At 48.2% G+C, this 20,623-nt stretch overlaps 1 protein-coding gene across 2 annotated transcripts in view; it reads left to right on the forward strand.

Annotated features, from left to right (window-relative positions):
• The first annotated feature begins 1,762 nt into the window (after window positions 1-1,762).
• Window positions 1,763-20,623, forward strand: part of DTWD2 (DTW domain containing 2) — a 766,281-nt gene continuing 747,420 nt past the window's right edge. For both annotated transcript variants that reach the window (XR_014161118.1, XM_081880576.1), the window contains exon 1: window positions 1,763-2,050. Coding sequence is in view for 1 of the 2 variants with exons in the window: in XM_081880576.1 (XP_081736702.1) it covers window positions 1,875-2,050 (176 nt within the window). In the remaining variant the exon portion in view is untranslated. The remainder of the gene's footprint in view (window positions 2,051-20,623) is intronic.

A 20,623-nucleotide genomic window follows, 5' to 3' on the forward strand; every position in this document is an offset into this window, starting at 1 on the left:
ACATCTATTAAAATCATCCAGGTTGGTGGCCATCACTACATCTTGGCAGAGAGAATTCCATCATTTAACTATGCATGGTGGGAAGAAGCATTTTTTAAAATTGTCTATCCTGAATCTTCCAACATTCAACTTTACTGGATGTCTATAAGTTTAAAGTATTGAGGGATATTTTCTCTCTTTAAAACTAGCCCCTCCCCGACTGTAACCTTTCACCACAAGGGATTTGCTTCATCCCCTTGCTCTTTTTGGTTGTCTATTTGTGAACTCTTTCCAGTTCTAGTCTCTTTGATGAGAAGTGACCATAACAATAAACATCATCCCAAGTGTGGTTGCCTTGTAGTCTTGTAGAATGGTGTGACAATACTGGCAATCTTATCTTCAATCCCTTTCCATTTATACCTATCATGGAATTTGCCTTTTTCAAAGCTGTTGCACAGCTATCCACTGTGACCCAATGGTCTCTCTCATTCCTAGTCAGCCAGTACCAGTTCAAGCTCTCTTAGCATAGCATATACCTGTGAAATTAGGATTTTTGGCCCTAATGTGCATCCGTTTTCACTTGCTTACACTGAATTGCATTTGCTATTTTACTGTCCATTCAGTTTGGAAAGATCCTTTTGGAACTCCTGGCAATCTTATTTTAACTGCCCTGCACAATTTGGTGGTTATCAGCAAACAGGGCTACTTCACTGCTAACTTGTAACTCTATAGGGCTGTTCTTATGTTACATTAAGTGTGCAGTCTTTGTACCTTGGTACACAAGTAGTAGAGCTGTACATGTGTGGTTATTCACATGTAACATTCAGCAAGTGAACAATCTTTAGTCTGCACACATCTGCTGCAAGCAAAAGGAAATAGATTCAGTGACTTATTACAATTGAAACAATTCCATTTTACTGGCAACAAGGCAGGGCATGTCAGTCATGTTGTACTTCCTGAAAAAGTTTCTACAAAGGTTTACATTCAATAAGAAGAATTGTGGCAGTGTGGAATCTAGCGTTGCTCTTCATTTCCCCTTTTCTCAAACTTGCTCCAGTGAGCTTTATAACTGAAGTTCTTCTCACCCAGTGGGGTGAGAAGAACAGAGGTCATAAGACTATAAAGTCCAAGGTCTAAAATTAACTAGCTTCACCACTGGAGTTTGGAAAATAGGAAAAAAATGAAGAGCAACATTGCATCCCACTCTGCCACTGTTCTTACTTGGTAGGAAACTGTTTCAGGAAATACATCAGGACTGGTATGCCCTTGTCTTGCTGCCAGTAAAAGGGAATTGCTTCAATGACGCATGTGACAAGAGTCATTGAAGCCATTTCCTTTTGGTTGACTAGCGATTCCACATTCTGTTAAGGATGCATGTGAATATATGAATGAGTGTACACTCATTGAATGTAACGTGTGAATATCACTAATGAGCAAGTTAAAAACAACAACTTGTTCATAAAGCTGATCTTTGGAGGATCTGCATCTCCTACATCCCCCCTCTGGGAAAACTGTCCATTTTCTTATTCTCTTACTTCCAGCTCCTTAATCATTAACTGATCCATAGGAGAACTTGCTGTGCCGCAGAACAAGGTGTCCTAGACCTTACTACAAGCGGAGAACAGATCTGAACTCTCAGGATCCGGGTAAAGCGGTGATTCGCACCCAGCACTTAGCCCAGGTATCTCCCGGCTCAAGAGAGGCAAAGGCATCATTCTGCGGGAACAGCCAAAGCCTTTGAAGAGCACGCTGCTTCCCGATTGGCTGAGCATGTCCGGCGGGGGCGGGAGGAGGAGGAAAGCCCTTTTTCCCACCACACGGCCGGCGTCCCAAGTTTCGGGGGCCGACGGGGTCCTAGCGCCCTCTCCCGAACGTTCCGGCGCAGGGCAGAAGCGATGGAGGGGAGGGAGACGCCGGCAACGGACGCCGCGGGGGGCAGAAAAGACGAGGAGCCGCTGCTGAGGCCTCCCGCTCCGGCGAGCGGCCCCGAGGAAGGAGCGGAAGACTGCGGGGGCCTCTGGGAGCTTCCCGTGGAGCTCAGCGCGCGGAGGCCGGAGTGTGGCCGTTGCGGGTGAGTGACGCGGCGCGGCGCGAGGCTAGAACGAAGGCAGGCCGCCGCGGCGCGCGGAGGTCACGTGACACCGCCGGCCCGCCCGCCCGCCCGCGCCCCCTAGTGGCGGAGAGGCGGCGGTGCACCTTCGCCAACCTCTCCCCCCCCCCCCGCTTCTCAGTTTTATGGCGCCTCTGAGGAAAAGGAGGATCTCTCTCTCTCTCTCTTTCCCTCCTCTCCCCGCTTTGTTGCTGCCTTTAAATAGAGAATAATAATAATAATAATAATAAATCCTTCCAGTAGCACCTTAGAGACAATTTAAGAAGAATTAAATTAAGAATTAAAAGAATTAAGATACAACATGAAGTGTGCATGCACACGAAAGCTCATACCAGTAACAAACTTATTTGGTCTCTAAGGTGCTACTGGAAGGAATTTTTATTTTTATTTTGTTTCGACTATGGCAGACCAAGACGGCTACCTTCCTGTAACTTTAAATAGAGAGAGAGTTTAGATAGGCGGCTCGTTTGGATAAGATAAGATATGATAAGATACTGCTTTTTCCCCCCTGCTGCTGCAAGCAAGCCAGCTGTGGTGCATAGTGGTTACAGCAGGGGTCAGCAAACTTTTTCAGCAGGGGGCCGGTCCACTGTCCCTCAGACCTTGTGGGGCGCCGGACTATATTTTTGGGGGGAAATGAATGAATTCCTATGCTCCACAAATAACCCAGAGATGCATTTTAAAGAAAAGCACACATTCTGCTCATGTCAAAACACCAGGCAGGCCCCACAAATAACCCAGAGATGCATTTTAAATAAAAGCGCACATTCTACAGTGGTGCCCCGCAAGACGAACGCCTCGCAAGACGGAAAACCCGCTAGACGAAAGGGTTTTCCGTTTTGGAGGCGCTTCGCAAAACGAATTTCCTTATGGGCTTGCTTCGCAAGACGAAAATGTCTTGCGAGTTCCTGCGGGTTTTTTCCCCTCCCCCCCCCTTTTCCTAAGCCGCTAAGCCGCTTATCAGCTGATCCGCTAAAAGCCGCTAAACCGCTAATAGCGCTAATCCGCTAAACTGTCAATGGGCTTGCTTCGCAAGACAAAAAAACCGCTATACGAAGAGCCTCACGGAACGGATTCATTTCGTCTTGCAAGGCACCACTGTACTCATGTAAAAACATGCTGATTCCCGGACCGTCCACAGGCCAGATTTAGAAGGCGATTGGTCTAGATCCGGCCCCTGGGCCTTAGGTTGCCTAAACATAGGTTAGAAGAGTGTCAAACTCCGAAGTCCAGATTTCAAATCCCTACTCAGTCACAAAGCTCACTGGGATGCAGTGAGGTATACCTCTGAAGAAATACGCATAGGATCCCCCTGTTACATTTCAGTTTGACAGAATATTACAACTAACCATAATGTGACCTTTTTGAAGGCATATGCCAGTGTTTTTCAACCACTGTTCCGCGGCACACTAGTGTGCCGCGAGATGTTGCCTGGTGTGCCGTGGGAAAAATTGAAAAATTTGAAAGATTTAAAAATAAAGTATTTTATAATTTTTCATATTTCTGTTTACTTACTATTTCATAATAAAGTAATTATAAAATACTTTCTTTGTGTTTATTTGATTCCTATTCAAGATAATTACTTTATATATAGTCAATATAGGCACAGAGTTAAATTTTTTAACATTTTCTAATGGTGGTGTGCCTCGTGATTTTTTTCATGAAACAAGTGTGCCTTTGCCCAAAAAAGGTTGAAAAACACTGGCATATGCGATAGTCACTAAGCAACATGCATTGGTGACACTGTGCTGCCATCTAGTGAGCAATTGTGTTCTTGCAAGTTTTTGTATTAAAAAAGCACCCCTGAATCTAAAAACACCCCATGCATCTTATTTATTTCGGCAATTGATGTAATCGTGGTTGACTGTGGTCCATGAATTTCATCACATCTACTCAGAGTATTTGCTTAGCAGTACACAACCCCTTGCATGTTTATAGAGGCACATATGTGCTGTTACTGTTGTCAATTCCAGATCGATAGGATATTGTTTGACGAAAAGTAGTATTGGAGACGGACGAAAAAGTTATTTCCCCATGTTTCTTTCACCTTCCACAAGCAGCCCACTTCAGTAGCATTTCAAATAGAAAACTACAAATGGGACCCCCACAAAAAGTAAACTAAAATGTCTTAACCTGGCACCAAAACAGTTGTAATGTTGGCGGAATATTTGTCTCCGGGGGGGGGGGGCATTTCAAAGTTGGGTGTGCCACCACAGAAAAGGCCTTCTCTTCCTTGTGACTACATAAAAATTAAACCAGCCTCTTCAACCACTTGCGCAAACTGGGGTGTCCCTTGCCCTTCTTCCACCCTTCCCCGCTGTCCCAAGAAGATGATACAGCCCTGCAAGGAGCTGTTATAAAAGTGCTAGACCAAGGATGCTGGAACTGGCAGCAGGGTCTTTGGAGAAGGTCACAGAGGAGAGGCAAGCAGGTGCCAAAACTCACCTTTCCTCATTTGGCCCAGGGCAGGATTAAGTTACTCTGAGGCCTTAGTAAGGTAAAGGTAAAGGGACCCTTGACCATTAGGTCCAGTCGTGACCGACTCTGGGGTTGCGACGCTCATCTCGCTTTATTGGCCGAGGGAGCCAGCGTGCAGCTTCCGGGTCATGTGGCCAGCATGACTAAGCGGCTTCTGGCGAACCAGAGCAGTGCATGGAAATGCCGTTTACCGTCCCGCCGGAGTGGTACCTACTTATCTACTTGCACTTTGACATGCTTTTTAACTGCTAGGTGGGCAGGAGCAGGGACCGAGCAACGGGAGCTCACCCCATCGTGGGGATTTGAACCGCTGACCTTCTGATCAGCAAGTCCTAGGCTCTGTGGTTTAACCCACAGCGCCACCCGCATCCCACTCTGAGGCCTTAAACTATGTCAAATTTAAGTGGCCACATAGCATTACCTTAAAGGTTGATTGTTCAACGGACAATGAAAATGGAAAGAATGAAGTTTTGTATTTGCTACATAGGTATGTAGGTAAGGATGCAACTAAAAACTGACTATCTGACTGACTTTTGGGGGGCAGTGGTATTTAGAGGCACCTCATAATCTGAGGCCCTAAAATGTAGACTACATAACTTGTGCATAAATCTGGCATTGCTCAGATCAGATAGTCTCATCCCTTTTCTCTTATTGGTGGGCTGCTGCAGTTGCTTAATTTGTTCTTGCTTTGGGGGGAGTTTGTGGAGTTTTTTGGTTTCTCTTGAATTGTGAGAATGGTGGACTAGAAGTTAAATTAAATCAATATATATTTGGCCACAGAAGTTAGCTCTCTTACTATTTTATGTATCCTTGGGCGGACTCTGGCTTCAGTTTACCCAATAAATTAGACATATATATAAAATTTGCCTGTCTGCTTTTCCTCATAGGCTTTCTTGCTGCCTCCTCAATTTTCTAATTGGATTATGAAATCTCAGCTTGTATTCATGAAAGTAGAAAAGAAGAAAGAAACCTGTCTAAAATTATTTATGTATTGTATGTATGTATGTTTCAGTCCAAAAACTATGATTCTAATGTTTTAACAGACCAGGTGGAGGATTCAATTAATTTGCACAGTGGAGTCTTGCAAATAACTGCCTTGTGCTCCATAGCTATGAAGTTGACTGAACTGGTGAAATTTAGTAAATCCGAGTTCTGTTATAAACTATTATTCCACAGTCCCTCTGTGAACTTTCTATCATAATCATGCCAGTGCTTCTGGGCCTTAGAGATATCTGCTAGCCTTGACATTTTTGCTCGTGTGAGTCACGGCTGTCATTACCAAGAGAGGTTTATTAAATTTAACTTTTGAGATTTGTCAGTGAGAGAGAGAGAGAGAGAGAGAGGAGTATTTGAAATAGCTCATTCGTAATTCAGCGGAAAGGCTGCCTTGATTTAGAGAATTAATGCACTGGCTAATGTGCTAGATAGTGGGTATAAGCTTTGCAGGTGATGAGAGATGTTTTAGTCCCTCCTAATTAAGTCCCTAATGGGTATGTTTACAAGCCGTCAGGGCTTTTCAGATGTAAGCTTTTCAGAAAAAGATAGGCCTTTCAGTCCATCTCCTGCCTTGACAGGGTAGAATTACTTATATGTACGTACTTCTTACAGTGCTTCCTCTAACATAAATTTGACCTGGATAATTGTTGCATGGTGATGTTTGGTGCTCTTTTTGCAACAATTTTCATCATTTAATAGATATATCTGTATAACCCACCAGTTCTTTGAAAGTCCCTGCTTTTTCAGGAAGCCTTTCTGAAGACATTTTTTAGAAACAGTTTTTAGTTCCAGTCCTCTTTCAGACATCCCCTCCATGTCCGTCCTAGTAATAACCTCGGTTTGTAGCAGGTACAGTATGTGCATGTTTTGGTCTTGTGATAACAATGTTACTGTATGTATTGACATGTGAGCAGCGTTTCCCAAACTGCTCCAATTCCGTTTCCCCTTCTAAACCTACTCTACCTTTCCCATTTTCCCAATGCTTTGCATGCAGAAGGTCCAACGCTCAGTCTTTAGCATCTGTCCCAAGCTGTGAAAGACCCCCGTCTGAAATTCTGGCGAGCCATTGCCAGTGCGGAGCTAGATAGATCAGTGGTCTAGATTAGTTGTTTGATTCGGTATAAGGGAACTTCACCTGTTGGTTGGCAGATGTGCGGAGATCCTCGTATGTGGCAGAGTGCATATTAGTCTGCTTTTGTGTACAAGGATGTATAGATGAGATAATGGGATATTATTTCGTAAGAGAATGTGTCCCAGTCCTCCAACTCTTTTTGCCCATCTTCTGCCATTCATCTGCTTATGCGATGCATACAGCTCTGAATTTAGTATAGGAACGATGCTTTGCACTTCCCTAGAGCATCTAATGCATGGGTAGGCAAACTAAGGCCCAGGGGCCGGATCCGGCCCAATCGCCTTCTAAATCCGGCCCGCGGACAGTCCGGGAATGAGCGTGTTTTTACATGAGTAGAATGTGTGCTTTTATTTAAAATGCATCTCTGGGTTATTTGTGGGGCATAGGAATTCGTTCATTTTTCCCCCTTCCAAAATATAATCCGGCCCCCCACAAGGTCTGAGGGACAGTGGACCGGCCCCCTGCTGAAAAAGTTTGCTGATCCCTGATCTAATGCCTGCGAAGGGGACATAAAGATGCTCTTGGAATAGAAGAGGATGCAGAGGATGCAAGTTTTTCAGGAAGTGACCTGAAGAATTGGAGAAGTGGTCCGCCTCCTCCTGCTTACTTAAGCTGCTAAGTGTTCCCAACTCTCTCCTCAATGTACACTCCATGGACCAGAATCAAAGTTGTGTGGCTTCTAGGGATGAGCAGTTCTGGCAGTGGTAGCTATGGGATCTAGGCCATGTTACAAGTGTGTGCACATGCTGTTCATCTTGCCCAGATGCATTGGACCATCGTCTCATAGTTTCTGTACCAGCCTATTTTTTTCATATGGGCGAATAACACCATTTCACTTATATGAAAGGATGTAAAGAAAATCAAATGAATGCATGCTTGGAATAGGAGTTAAGCAGTTTCCTGCCTCTAGTAACCCCAAATGAGCCTAACTTCTGAACCCTGTCTTGGGCTTTGTTTTGAAACACTGCAGTCCTTTGCATATGTACTCAGAGGTCTTTTGAGTTGTCACACAGTGTTTAATCCTGTGGTTTAATCCTAGGTAAGTGTGCAGCTTCATCTTGCAGCATTGGTAGTCCGGGAAATGATGTTGGGAACTGGATGGATAGGTAGATATTGGGAATTCTTTGATAAACTTGAATAGGAATAGTTGGGTTTCACATACCTTCTGATTTGTTTGGCAGTTGTTTAACATTTAGGATTGTTACCAGTACTTAAACATCTGTTTGACTAGTAAAATCTAGTCACTGGAATATAACTTGGATATCTCCCACCCTGGAGTAACTCTCTGACACCAGAGAAATCTGAACTAACATATTTGTTTTTATTTCAATCTCATACTTGCATCAATATTAGTATTTGTTGTTTAGTCGTTTAGTCATGTCAACTCTTTGTGACCCCATGGACCAGAGCACGCCAGGCACTTCTGTCTTCCACTACCTCCCGCAGTTTGGTCAAACTCATATTAGTAGCTTCGAGAACACTGTCCAACCATCTCGTCTTCTGCCGTCCCCTTCTCCTTGTGCCCTCCATCTTTCCCAACATCAGGGTCTTTTCCAGGGAGTCTTCTCTTCTCATGAGGTGGCCAAAGTATTGGAGCCTCAGCTTCAGGATCTGTCCTTCCAGTGAGCACTCAGGGCTGATTTCCTTAAGAATGGATAGGTTTGATCTTCTTGCAGTCCATGGGACTCTCAAGAGTCTCCTCCAGCACCAGAATTCAAAAGCATCAATTCTTCGGCGATCAGCCTTCTAATATTAGTATACTCGGGGCTTTTTTCAGTTGGAAGTTGCCAGAACTGAGTTCCGGCACTTATCAGGTAGGCGCCATTGCCATTATAAGAGAACAAGGGAGGTGTTCATGGTGAGTTCCGGCATCTCTTTTTCTAAAAAGATTACACTGGGTATACTGCATGTTCAATTCTTAAATGTGGTAGCACAGTGAGTTAGGATCACATTTTAAGACTTGGTTGGGGGTTGATTATTACATGATGAGTTTTGATCTTTTCAGGCCATCCGCCCCGCTCTCATTCCATTTGGCTGCTACCTGTTTTGATCTGTTGACATTAAAACACACACACACACAATTAAAACAAAATAAAAAAATTCCTTCCAGTAGCACCTTAAAGACCAACTGAGTTAGTTCTAGGTATGAGCTTTCGTGTGCATGCACACTTCTTCAGATACACACACAATTAGACATCATTGGATGGCCATGTCCCTTGACTGATGAGAACAAAGAGCCTCTGCCTGTAGCAGTGACTAATCTTGTTAATTAATGTCATTACCTTTTGATTGGCTTTGTCTTCTGTGATTGTATTAACTGTAGTCTGGCCTTGAGGAGTATGGGATTGAGAAAAGAAGGATATTTCAGTGCAGATTGAAACATCATAAGCTGTATCAGTATTGTTATAAGAATCCTAGGGTCCCAGATATAAAATAAGCGTTCATAAATTTACAAGGCAAACACATACATAAGTATATAAACCACGTGTCTAAAATAGTACAGGAGAACAATCCTGAAGTCATTTTGACTCTCCCAGTGACCTCAAATATTTCTCTGCAAGGGGGAAGGAAATGGGAAAGTCTCTCCATTGTCTTTTGCTTACCTGTTTTAAGGGCGTACTTGGGTGGGTGAATAGGATGAGCTTGTGACCTGGATTCAGGAATTAAAGTATTTACCACCACAAAAGAATGGCCTGGTTGTCCAGGTAATGCAATCAGTGACCAGTGATCAGGTATCCTGGCAGACAGGCATTCTTCTGTAGACCGCCTCTTTCTGTGATGTATGTATGGTGTTTTGGGGGTGGTCTCTGGCTACAGGGTGGGGAACTTCAAAAGTCTTTGTAAGAGTTTGCACACCATTGTTCTGGGTTCCTCTCCTGCCTCCCTGCATGGCAGGAGTGGGGGGACCCTGTTGCAACAGTTTAATAAAGACCATGCTTACTAGCTGCTTTGCTTCTTCATATTCTCTGGTTGGTCTCTGTTATTTTCTCCTACCAATACAGAACCTGCATAAGGACTCTATACGGGCTCTTGGATACCCCATAAGGGATAAAGGAGCAGTCCCGTCCCCCCCTTATAACAAGTATATTCACTGAAAAGATGACCTATTTTTAAATAACCTATTTTTTGCTTTTCATCACATTTCACATATTGTGGTAGTGGAAAAAGAGAAAACTGGTCCCCCCCCCATTGTCCACTTACGAAGTGTATTAATATTTTCCCAATAACATTCCATTTAATGAGAAATTTGAAAACAAAACAAAACCACAGTTCCCAAGATTTGTATTAACAAACCTTTGGATCATAGACTGGAGGTGTCTTATTAAACATGTTAGAAAATGCTAAGATTTTTTCTCTAAAAATATACACTCTTATAATTGGTGAAAGGGTTTTGTAGTATAGTTTGTAAACTCTTACAAAAAACAACAGCACCGAGAGCAAAATAAAGTCAATGAATGATAAATCTATTGATATCATTGGAACAATTCTATTTGCTTTTGCATCCTGAAAAATCCTTTAAAAATACATATTTGACTGACATATATGTTGATCATTATCTGGCTGTAGTAACCCTAATAAAGGTAAGTCGCCACTTGCCATTCTTGAGGCAAAAATGTCTTTCTTCATCAGCATTTACATCCTGCTTGATATCTCTTTAATCTTAATTGCTTCTGCCAAGTCCTCAAAGTTTAAACAAAGATTCTGGCTGCAGGCTGTGCGTATAAGACATCTAGCCAACTGCAGGAATGAATTGTTGCCCGAGACAAATGTGATAAGGCCTTCAAAATACTGAAAGAGAAATGTTCAAGAGGCTTTTGTTTAAAGCAGCAAACAGTGTAAAATACTTGCTATTATTCTTGCCCTGCCACAAAGATATGTCCTAAGTATCGGATGATTTTTTTCAATGGAAAATAGTGAATAGTTTTCAAGAGGAAATAGGCTCTTGGATAATCCCCTTTGCTGCTGCTCTCACAATCAGTTTAGGTACTTTTCTCTATTGGCTGCTTTTTTCCTTTGTTTTGGAAATTCTTGGCAATATTCTCCGATTTGCAGAGTAGGGATTTGCAGTGACAGAAAAGGGAGCAGTGAGCCAAATGTATTTTCTCTGCAGGTACCCCTTGTAGAGAAATATTAGAGTAGGTGGGCCTGCGGCAACACAACCTGCTCTAAAATGGAGATCTCTCTCCCGTGAAGGATCCACAGGGAATAGCAACGAGAGGCTCCTGCATCCTGATTCACAGTGTTCTATACAGTGGTGCCCCGCAAGACGAATGCCTCGCAAGACGGAAAACCCGCTAGACGAAAGGGTTTTCCGTTTTGGAGGTGCTTCGCAAAACGAATTTCCTATGGGCTTGCTTCACAAGACGAAAATGTCTTGCGAGTTTTTCCGACTCCCCCCCCTTTTTCTAAGCCGCTAAGCCGCTTATCTGCTTATCCGCTAAGCTGCTAAAAGCCGCTAATAGCGCTAATCCGCTAAGCCGTCAATGGGCTTGCTTCGCAAGACGAAAAAACCGCAAGATGAAGAGAATCACGGAACAGATTCTTTTCGTCTTGCGAGGCACCACTGTAATAATAATAATGTTGTTGTTTAGTCATGTCCAACTCTTTGTGACCCCATGGACCAGAGCACACCGGGCACTCCTGTCTTCCACTGCCTCCCGCAGTTTGGTCAAACTCATGCTGGTAGCTTCAAGAAGACTATCCAACCATCTCGTCCTCTGTCGTCCCCTTCTCCTTGTGCCCTCAGTCTTTCCCAACGTCAGTGTGATGGCCTGGGATTCCGATTCAGAGGATGAACCAGAGGAATCCCAGCCTGCACAGGAGTCCCCGCCTCCAGGGCCGGCTGAACTGGGGCAAGGCCTAGATGCTGAAGAGCCTGCACCTGTGACAGAGCATCAGGAGCTGGCCCCAGGTGAAGCCCTTCTGGCCCCAGAGGGGCTTGACGACTCAGTGGCCACAGGTGAGCCTCCTCCAGGGCCCAGTAACCCTTCGGCCTCTCCTGATCTGCAGAGGCTTAGGGTAGAGAGGCGAAGGGAACTGGTTGCCCCCAGGAGGAGTGCTCGCCTTAAGGCCAGAGGAGGCGGGGCTCCTGGGGGCCGGGACCGCCCCCGGCCTTAGAAGAGGATAAAAGCCCAGTCAGCCTGGCCCCAGGTTGCGGGAGCAACGTCGTTGTTGGCTTTGGACCTTCCTGTGTTCCTGATCCCTGCTTGGCCTCCTGTTCCAGCGTACCTGTTCCCCGCCCGGCTCCCCGTCTTGGACCTCGCCCCTCTTCGTGTGGACTCTGCTTACACCCACGGTACCTTCCCCCGGGACCAGCACAGTTTGCTCCCGCCACACCCGCACTCCCCCTTCGTTGGGGTGCGTTCGGGAAAAGCCAGAGGCCATGGCTGACCAGGCGGCTGCGCTGGTGGCATTGGCCCAGGAAAACCAGGCCTTGACCCACACCGTTCAGCAGCTAAGCGATGTGGTTGCGGCGCTTCAGCAGCGGTTGGAAGCCTTTCCAGATCCTGGGGCCGACGCCCTAGCTCCAGGCAAGTACCCAGTGGCCTTGCCAGAGAAATTTGATGGGACCCAGGCCAGTTTTCCCATGTTCCTCGCCCAGGCCAAGTTGTACATTCAGGGGCGAGCCCGGAACTTCCCTGACGACCGCACCAAGGTGCATTTTTTAATCAGTTTGTTAAAGGACCAGGCGGCCAAGTGGGCTTTGCCACTGCTCCGGCAAGACTCTCCTTTGCTAACGGACTATGTGGGGTTTTGTAACCACTTAGAGACTGCGTTTGGTAACCCACTGAAGGAGAGCCAAGCCAATCGGGCGATTCGTCGGTTGAGACAGGACAAGTCCACAGCCGCCGCCTACGCCACAGAATTTCGGCTGTTGGCACAAGACTTGTCTTGGAATGACTCTGCACTACGGGACCAGTATCTTGAGGGACTGTCGGACGAGATACTAGACCAGTTGGCCATGATGGATCGTCCCACCACACTGGATACCCTCATTCAGCGGAGCCTGCAGATAGACGATCGGTTGGAGGACCGTCGCCAGACCCGGGACCGCCAGCACTCCCGACTCCTGGCGCCAGTCCTTCCCAGCAGGTCCACGCCCACAGCCGAGTTGCCAGTCGAGCCAACGCCGCTCGGGGCTGCGCGACCTCGGCTCTCCCCCTCGGAGAAGTCGCGGCGTCGGGAGGGGAACCTGTGCCTTTACTGCGGTGGGGGTGGACATTACGCCCGTTCCTGTCCCGAGAAGCTACCAGTCGCAGGGAAACCGCCAACCTCGGTAGCCGAAGGCCCTAGCAACGTGGGGTCCCAAACCATGCAAGAAGGGCCCTCACCAGTAGAATTGCGACATCTCATGGTACCGGTGCGTCTCTACCCTCCAGGTGGGCCCTGGATTCTTACCCACGCTTTGGTAGATTCGGGGGCAACCCGCTCCTATATGGACGCTGCCTTTGCCGCTCATCATCAGGTGCCACTTCAGAACAAGCCAGAACCGGTACAGGTGGAGGCAATTGACGGACGGCTCCTGCGTTCGGGTGCCGTCACTCGGGAGACCCAGCCCTTGGTCCTGTGTCTCCAGCAGCACCGGGAGGTGCGAACCTTGGACATTGCCTCCATGCCCCGGTTCCCCCTGGTGCTCGGAATGGACTGGTTAGAGGCTCACAACGTTCAGATTGACTGGGTCAAACGGACCGTACACTTCCCAGATCCATGTTCCCATGCTCAGTCGCAGATGCTAGCGGCCGCACCCACGGAGGAGGCAGCACCCACGCTCCCAGCCGTGTACCGGGACTACCAAGACGTGTTCGAGGAACGGGGGGCAGACCAGCTGCCGCCGCATCGGTCTTTTGACTGCGGCATAGACCTCCAGCCCGGAGCGCCCCTACCGGTGAGTCGCTTATACTCTCTAACAGAGCCAGAGCGCGAGGCTTTGCAGGACTTCTTGCGCAAGAACCTGGAGCGTGGGTTCATTAGGCCTTCCACCTCGCCTACTGCGGCACCAGTGCTCTTTGTTAAGAAGAAATGTGGGGAACTCCGTCCTTGCCATGATTACCGAGCCCTGAACAAAATCACCATCCCAGACCGGTACCCCTTGCCCCTTATTTCGGAGTTGCTGGAGCGGGTGCAAGGGGCACAGGTGTTCACCAAGCTGGACCTCCGGGGGGCCTACAACTTGATTCGGATCCGAGCCGGGGATGAGTGGAAGACAGCGTTTGGGACCCGGTACGGGCAGTTCGAATATTTGGTTATGCCTTTTGGTTTATGCAACGCGCCTGCTGTGTTCCAACGCTACATCAACCACGTGTTCCAGGATTTGTTAGACAAGTACGTGGTGGTGTACTTGGATGACATACTGGTTTACTCCCGTGACCCGGCTCGCCATGAGGGACATGTCCGGACCGTGCTGCAGCGCTTGCGTGAGCACCGTTTGTACGCAAAGCTCAGCAAGTGCGAGTTCCATCAGTGGACTGTGGACTTCCTTGGTCACCGGCTCTCTCCAGATGGGGTGCAGATGGACCCTGGGAAGGTGGCAGCGGTTCGAGAATGGGCGGCACCCCGGAACCGCAAGGACCTACAGCGTTTCCTGGGGTTCGCCAACTACTACCGGACCTTCATCGCAGATTATGCTCATCGCACCACCCCGTTGACCCGGCTACTGCGCCCAAAGACGCCGTTTTCCTGGGACGAGGAGGCAGAGGAGGCGTTCCAGGGGTTGAAGGCCTGTTTCCAGAGGGCGCCGATCTTACAACATCCTGACCCCTCTCGACCCTTTGTGGTGGAGACCGACGCCTCCAGTACGGCTCTCGGTGCCGTCTTGTCTCAACAGAATGGACCTGAAGCGCCACTCTTGCCCTGTGCCTTCTATTCCCGCCAGCTCCTACCAGCGGAGCGTAACTATACTGTGTGGGAGCGGGAACTACTGGCCATCAAGGTGGCCTTTGAGGTCTGGCGCCACCATCTTGAGGGGGCACGACATCCGGTGGAGGTGAGAACCGACCACCGGAATCTGGAGTACCTCCAGACCACCCGCAAGCTGAACCAAAGACAGATCCGGTGGGCGTTGTTCTTTTCCCGGTTCCAGTTCCGGATCCGCTATATCCCTAGCTCTCAGAACCAGAAGGCAGATGCCCTGTCCCGGAAACCTGAAGACAACGCAGACACGGTACAGCAAGCAGAACCCACCACGATCCTACCTCCAGCTGCGTTCCTGGCCACCCAGGAGGCGGAACCACTGCAGGCTCGGGTGCGGGAACAGCAGCGGGTCGACGCTTGGGCCCAGGAACGACTCCGGGAGCTGGCTGAAGGGTCCAGCCCACAGTATCCGGGGCTGGTCCTGCATCAGGGCCTTCTGCTGCACCACGGCCGTCTGTACATCCCGCCAGGGCCACTGCGGCTGGAGGTTCTCCGGATGGCTCATGATGCCCCAGCAGCGGGGCACTTTGGACGGTATCGGACCACCCATCTGGTCAGTCGTGAGTTTTGGTGGCCCCGCCTGAAGGCCGACGTGGCTCGCTACGTTGCTGGTTGTGATGTCTGCCGGCGCGCCAAGGGTCCTACCGGGCGACCCCCCGGCCTACTTCAGCCATTGCCAGTTCCACCGCGCCCTTGGCACACGGTTTTGTTGGACTTTGTAGTGGACTTACCCCCGTCTCGTGGCTGTACCTGCCTTCTAGTGTTCTCCGACCATTTCACCAAGATGGTGCACTGCACCCCCTGCCCATCTGTACCCACAGCCAAGGAAACCGCTCAGCTGTACCTTCAGCATGTCTTCCGCCTGCATGGCCTACCAGAGCGCGTGGTGTCCGACCGGGGCGTTCAGTTCACATCCCGGTTCTGGCGAGCATTACACCAGACCCTCGGGACAGAGGTCTGCCTCTCGTCAGCCTACCACCCACAGACCGATGGCCAGACGGAACGGGCGAACGCGGTGCTGGAGCAGTACCTCCGGTGTTACTGCAGCTACCAGCAGGATGACTGGGTCGACCACCTGGCATTGGCGGAGTTCGCCTACAACAACGCGGTGAATGCGTCCACCCAGCAGACCCCGTTCCAGGCCAGTTACGGTTATCATCCACGGCTGTTTCCAGATGTGCTGCCGGCATCCGCGGTCCCGGCGGTGACGGAGTGGCTTCAAGAGCTCCAGTCCCAGCAACAGCTTTTGGTGGAGCAACTGCACCAGGCCAAGGAAGCGTACAAAGCCCAGGCCGACCGCCACCGCCAGGTGGGGCCGGAACTTCGCGTCGGTGACCTGGTTTGGCTCTCCACTCGCCACCTCCACCCCTCTCGACCTTCGCGGAAGTTGGACGCCCGCTTCACCGGCCCGTTCCCTATCGTGGACCAAGTCTCTCCTGTAGCATTCCGTCTCCGGTTACCCGCAACCCTGAAGGTTCACCCGGTCTTCCACAGGTCCCTGCTGAGTCCGGTGGCCCCACCCGACGAGTTCCACCCGAACCGTCCCCGTCCGCAGCCAGTGTTGGTTCAGGGAGAGCCTGAGTATGAGGTGGAACGCATCCTGGACTCCCGATATCGCAGGGGAAAGCTGCAGTATCTCATTGACTGGAAGGGGTATGGACCGGAGGACCGTTCCTGGGAACCAGCGGCCAACGTCCATGCACCTGCCTGCCTCCGAGAGTTCCATGCGACGTACCCCGGCAAGCCGGGTCCGGACCCTCGGTTGAGGGGGGGGCCTGGGAGGGGGGATGGTGTGATGGCCTGGGATTCCGATTCAGAGGATGAACCAGAGGAATCCCAGCCTGCACAGGAGTCCCCGCCTCCAGGGCCGGCTGAACTGGGGCAAGGCCTAGATGCTGAAGAGCCTGCACCTGTGACAGAGCATCAGGAGCTGGCCCCAGGTGAAGCCCTTCTGGCCCCAGAGGGGCTTGACGACTCAGTGGCCACAGGTGAGCCTCCTCCAGGGCCCAGTAACCCTTCGGCCTCTCCTGATCTGCAGAGGCTTAGGGTAGAGAGGCGAAGGGAACTGGTTGCCCCCAGGAGGAGTGCTCGCCTTAAGGCCAGAGGAGGCGGGGCTCCTGGGGGCCGGGACCGCCCCCGGCCTTAGAAGAGGATAAAAGCCCAGTCAGCCTGGCCCCAGGTTGCGGGAGCAACGTCGTTGTTGGCTTTGGACCTTCCTGTGTTCCTGATCCCTGCTTGGCCTCCTGTTCCAGCGTACCTGTTCCCCGCCCGGCTCCCCGTCTTGGACCTCGCCCCTCTTCGTGTGGACTCTGCTTACACCCACGGTACCTTCCCCCGGGACCAGCACAGTCAGGATCTTTTCCAGTGAGTCTTCTCTTCTCATGAGGTGCCCAAAGTATTGGAGCCTCAGCTTCATGATCTGTCCTTTCCAGTGAGCACTCAGGGCTGATTTCCTTAATAATGGATAGTAGTAGTAATAATAATAATAAAATAAATAAATAAATAAATAAATAAATTTCTTATTTATACCCCACCCATCTGGCTGGGCTTCCACAGCCACTCCGGGCTGCTTCCAACAAAATATTAAAATACAGTAATGCATCAAACTTTAAAAGCTTCCGTAAACAGAGCTGCCTTCAGATGTCTTCTAAAAGTCTGGTAGTTGTTGTTCTCTTTGACATGTGGTGGGAGGGCGTTCCACAGGGCGGGCGCCACTACCGAGAAGGCCCTCTGCCTGGTTCCCTGTAACTTGGCTTCTTGCAGTGAGGGAACAGTCAGAAGGCCCTCGGTGCTGGACCTCAGTGTCCGGGTAGAATGATGGGGGTGGAGACGCTCCTTCAGGTATACTGGGCTGAGGCCGTTTAGGGCTTTAAAGGTCAGCACCAACACTTTGAATTGTGCTTGGAAACATACTGGCTTTGACAAAGTTTTTTGGGTGTGGCTGCATCTCTAAAGGTACTCGGGGCAGTATTCAAATAATTGCACTCGTGGATGAACAACTGCTTGCACAATGGGACGTTCCCGCTCGCCTCCTGCTTTGTGTCCCCTAACTCTCCAGGACAAGTTTGGGACAGCAAGGGTGGAGGAGAGGGGGCAAAGTCCCACTGCTTCGAAGCCTCGAAGTATATGTTAAAGATAGACAATATGTTAAGGAGTTTAACAATAAAGAGTAGAGTGTTTTGAAAACTGAAGTATGATACCAATATTTTTATTGTAAACACCAAATTACACATGTATTCACAATTTCTGATAAAAACGTGATATTAACAATGTGTCTCTTAGGTGAATTGTGTATTAGTTCATGCTTAAAATAAATAAAAAGTGTTGCTGATCGCCCCCCCCATCCCTAATGACTAGGAATTCTGTTTTGGTGCCCACAACCCAGGTCCCAGGAGCCATTTGGGTCCTAGCTTTTCTATCCCAGTTTCTAACGCTTATGAGGAGATGCCGTTTTTAAGGCATTGAGGTCCTGCGCTGTGTACAGCTTTATAGGTCAGCACCAGCACTTTGAATTGGGCCCAGAAACTAATTGGCAGCCAGTCTCTCTCTCTCTCTCTCTCTCTCTCTCTCTCTCTCTCTCACACACACACACACACACACACACACACACATCATCCAAAACAGTTTCAAAGCAAGCCAGATTCCCAGTGTGGAATGAGAATGCACGGCAATTAGTCACACTAAAATTAGCCAACCCAGATTAATGTATGTAAAAGAGAGAGAGAAACAGAAGTCCACAATGTGAGGAACACAGAGTAGTTGCATGGCTCTTTGGGTTCAGAAATTCAGTTTTCTATTTACTGTAAGGCAGAAAGCAAGCGGGAGAAGAGTTCAAGCAAAGACACTATGCAAATAGGGCTGAGCGATATATCAATATATCCAACACCGGTTTGAAGTTATGATAATAGTTTCATAATATTTGAGCTGGCGATATATGGTGAATCACAATGTGTATAAGGGCTAGACTAGGCAGTATCTGGTTTTCAATATTGCGATAACTCACCAGCTAAACGTTGCAATGTTATCACAGCTAAACACTGCAATCTACCGCAATGTCTGAAATAAGGATGGAACTATACAGAGGCAAACAGGACAATGTCCTGGCAACTGCTACTACTTAGGGCAGGGGTTGGCAAAGTTTACCAGTTCACTTCAGCGGAGATCCCTTCATGGGCGTGATTTCCAGCAGACGTGATTTCCGGCACCGCAGAAGCAAGTCCTCGCGCCGTGCCAGTTTAGCGCAGAGTCCAGGGACTCGCCAAGTGGATGGCTCGGTTCGGGGGTGGCTCGTGGGCCAGTTAAACGACCCCTGTGGGCCACTTGTGGCCCATGGGCCTTAGGTTGCCTACCCCTGACTTAGGGTCTAAAATGGATAAATGACAATATTATCAATCATCACACAGTTTCATCAGCTGCTGCTTCTTCTGTCACCTAGTAGGCCTGCTGGCAGTCCGGCAGTCCCAGATTATTTGTATTCACTATGACTCATCACTGTACTTTGGATTGTCCTGAATACCAACATTTGGTAGCCAAGCCCAAAACCAAAAGTCTCAATTGGATGCATTTTGCCTTGCCTGCTGATGAAAGTTGACCATGAGGCGATTGATAATCATCATTTATCAGTTTTAGACCCTTAAGTAGTAGCAGTTGTCAGGACATTGTCCTCTGTGTAGTTCCTTATTTCAGATATTGTGATATATTGATATATTGTGATGTTTAGCTGGTGATATATCATGATACTGAAAACCAGCTATGGCCCAGCCCTATATGTGAATAGGAAGAAGTCTCAGTGGTCCTTCCTTGGCACTTTGTAGATTTAAAGGGATAAGCATGCTCTCCATTTCAGGCTAATAAAAATACATAAGCAAGGTAGATATTGGCTCAGATTCTTACTGTGTGTATGTACTTTTGTGATAGGCTTTTATTCTCTTTAAATAATTACCCTAAGCACTTAGAGTGATATGGACAGCTCTTTGTGGTTCTCAAGAAGAGAAATCAATAGAGTAAATAAATAGAGACGAGTGTCCTTTAAAGCTTCATTGAGCAAGTGATCGTCTCAATCCTTTTCCACATCTTTTCATTTTGACGTGCTTGCAAAGTAAATCTATATAAAGCTTTCTTCATAAGTTATTATAGGCAAGGTGGGTGGATGTTCCAAAATACACAGATAACAATTAAAGAGACTTAACAAAACAAAACAATAAACTCCCACAAGCTTCTGTCTTCCTTAAAGCATGAAAGTGCTCTGCAAGAAAGTATTTGGCAGAGATGCTATAAAATAGCAGTGGTCTGTTGTTATCTAGATTGTTGCCAAGGGACCAGAAATCACACCAAGTCTTCTCCAACCAAGCACTCATTGCAAAACATATTTACCTAATTGTTTCTCACTTCAGAGAGATAATAATTTTATTTGGCAATCTTGGATTTTAATATTGCTTTTCAGTGAACTTTTCTGAAGTTTGACTCATAAAGGGCATACCTTTGGAAAGCAAGCTGTCTTGTTAGCTTTCTTAATAGAACAGCAGGTTAATTATACACTTCGGTAGCTCAGGTCTTTATAGGATGATGAAAGTAGCTGTGTGTTTAAAGCCAGATGTGCACTTTCTGCTGAAAGGACGTAATTCTTCGTGCATTTTAAAAGCCCCATTTCAAACACTTAGGCTCTCACGGTTCAGACATCTGAAGGCTCCTTTTTGTTTTGCATACAATATATGACATTCTTCATGGCAAATGCATGTGGCTGCCTGCATCTGGACCCAGACAAGGGACATAATCCTGGCTCTCCTCTGGACTGAATAGTGGATGTGCTAGAGATGGTTTTCTTACCTTGATAATGGACTGGATGAGATCCAACAAACTGAAGCTCAATGCCGATAAGAATGAGGCATTGTTAGTGGGCTGTTCTCTAGACTGGTTGGCTGGAGGTTGCCTGCTCTTAATGGGGTTGCACTCCCTCTGAAGGAGCGGGTATGCAGCTTGGGGGTCCTCCTGGATCTTTTGCTGTCCCTTGAGGCTCA

Source organism: Podarcis erhardii (genome assembly GCF_964252035.2).
Source record: "Podarcis erhardii genome assembly, chromosome: 11".
Lineage (NCBI taxonomy): Eukaryota > Metazoa > Chordata > Lepidosauria > Squamata > Lacertidae > Podarcis > Podarcis erhardii.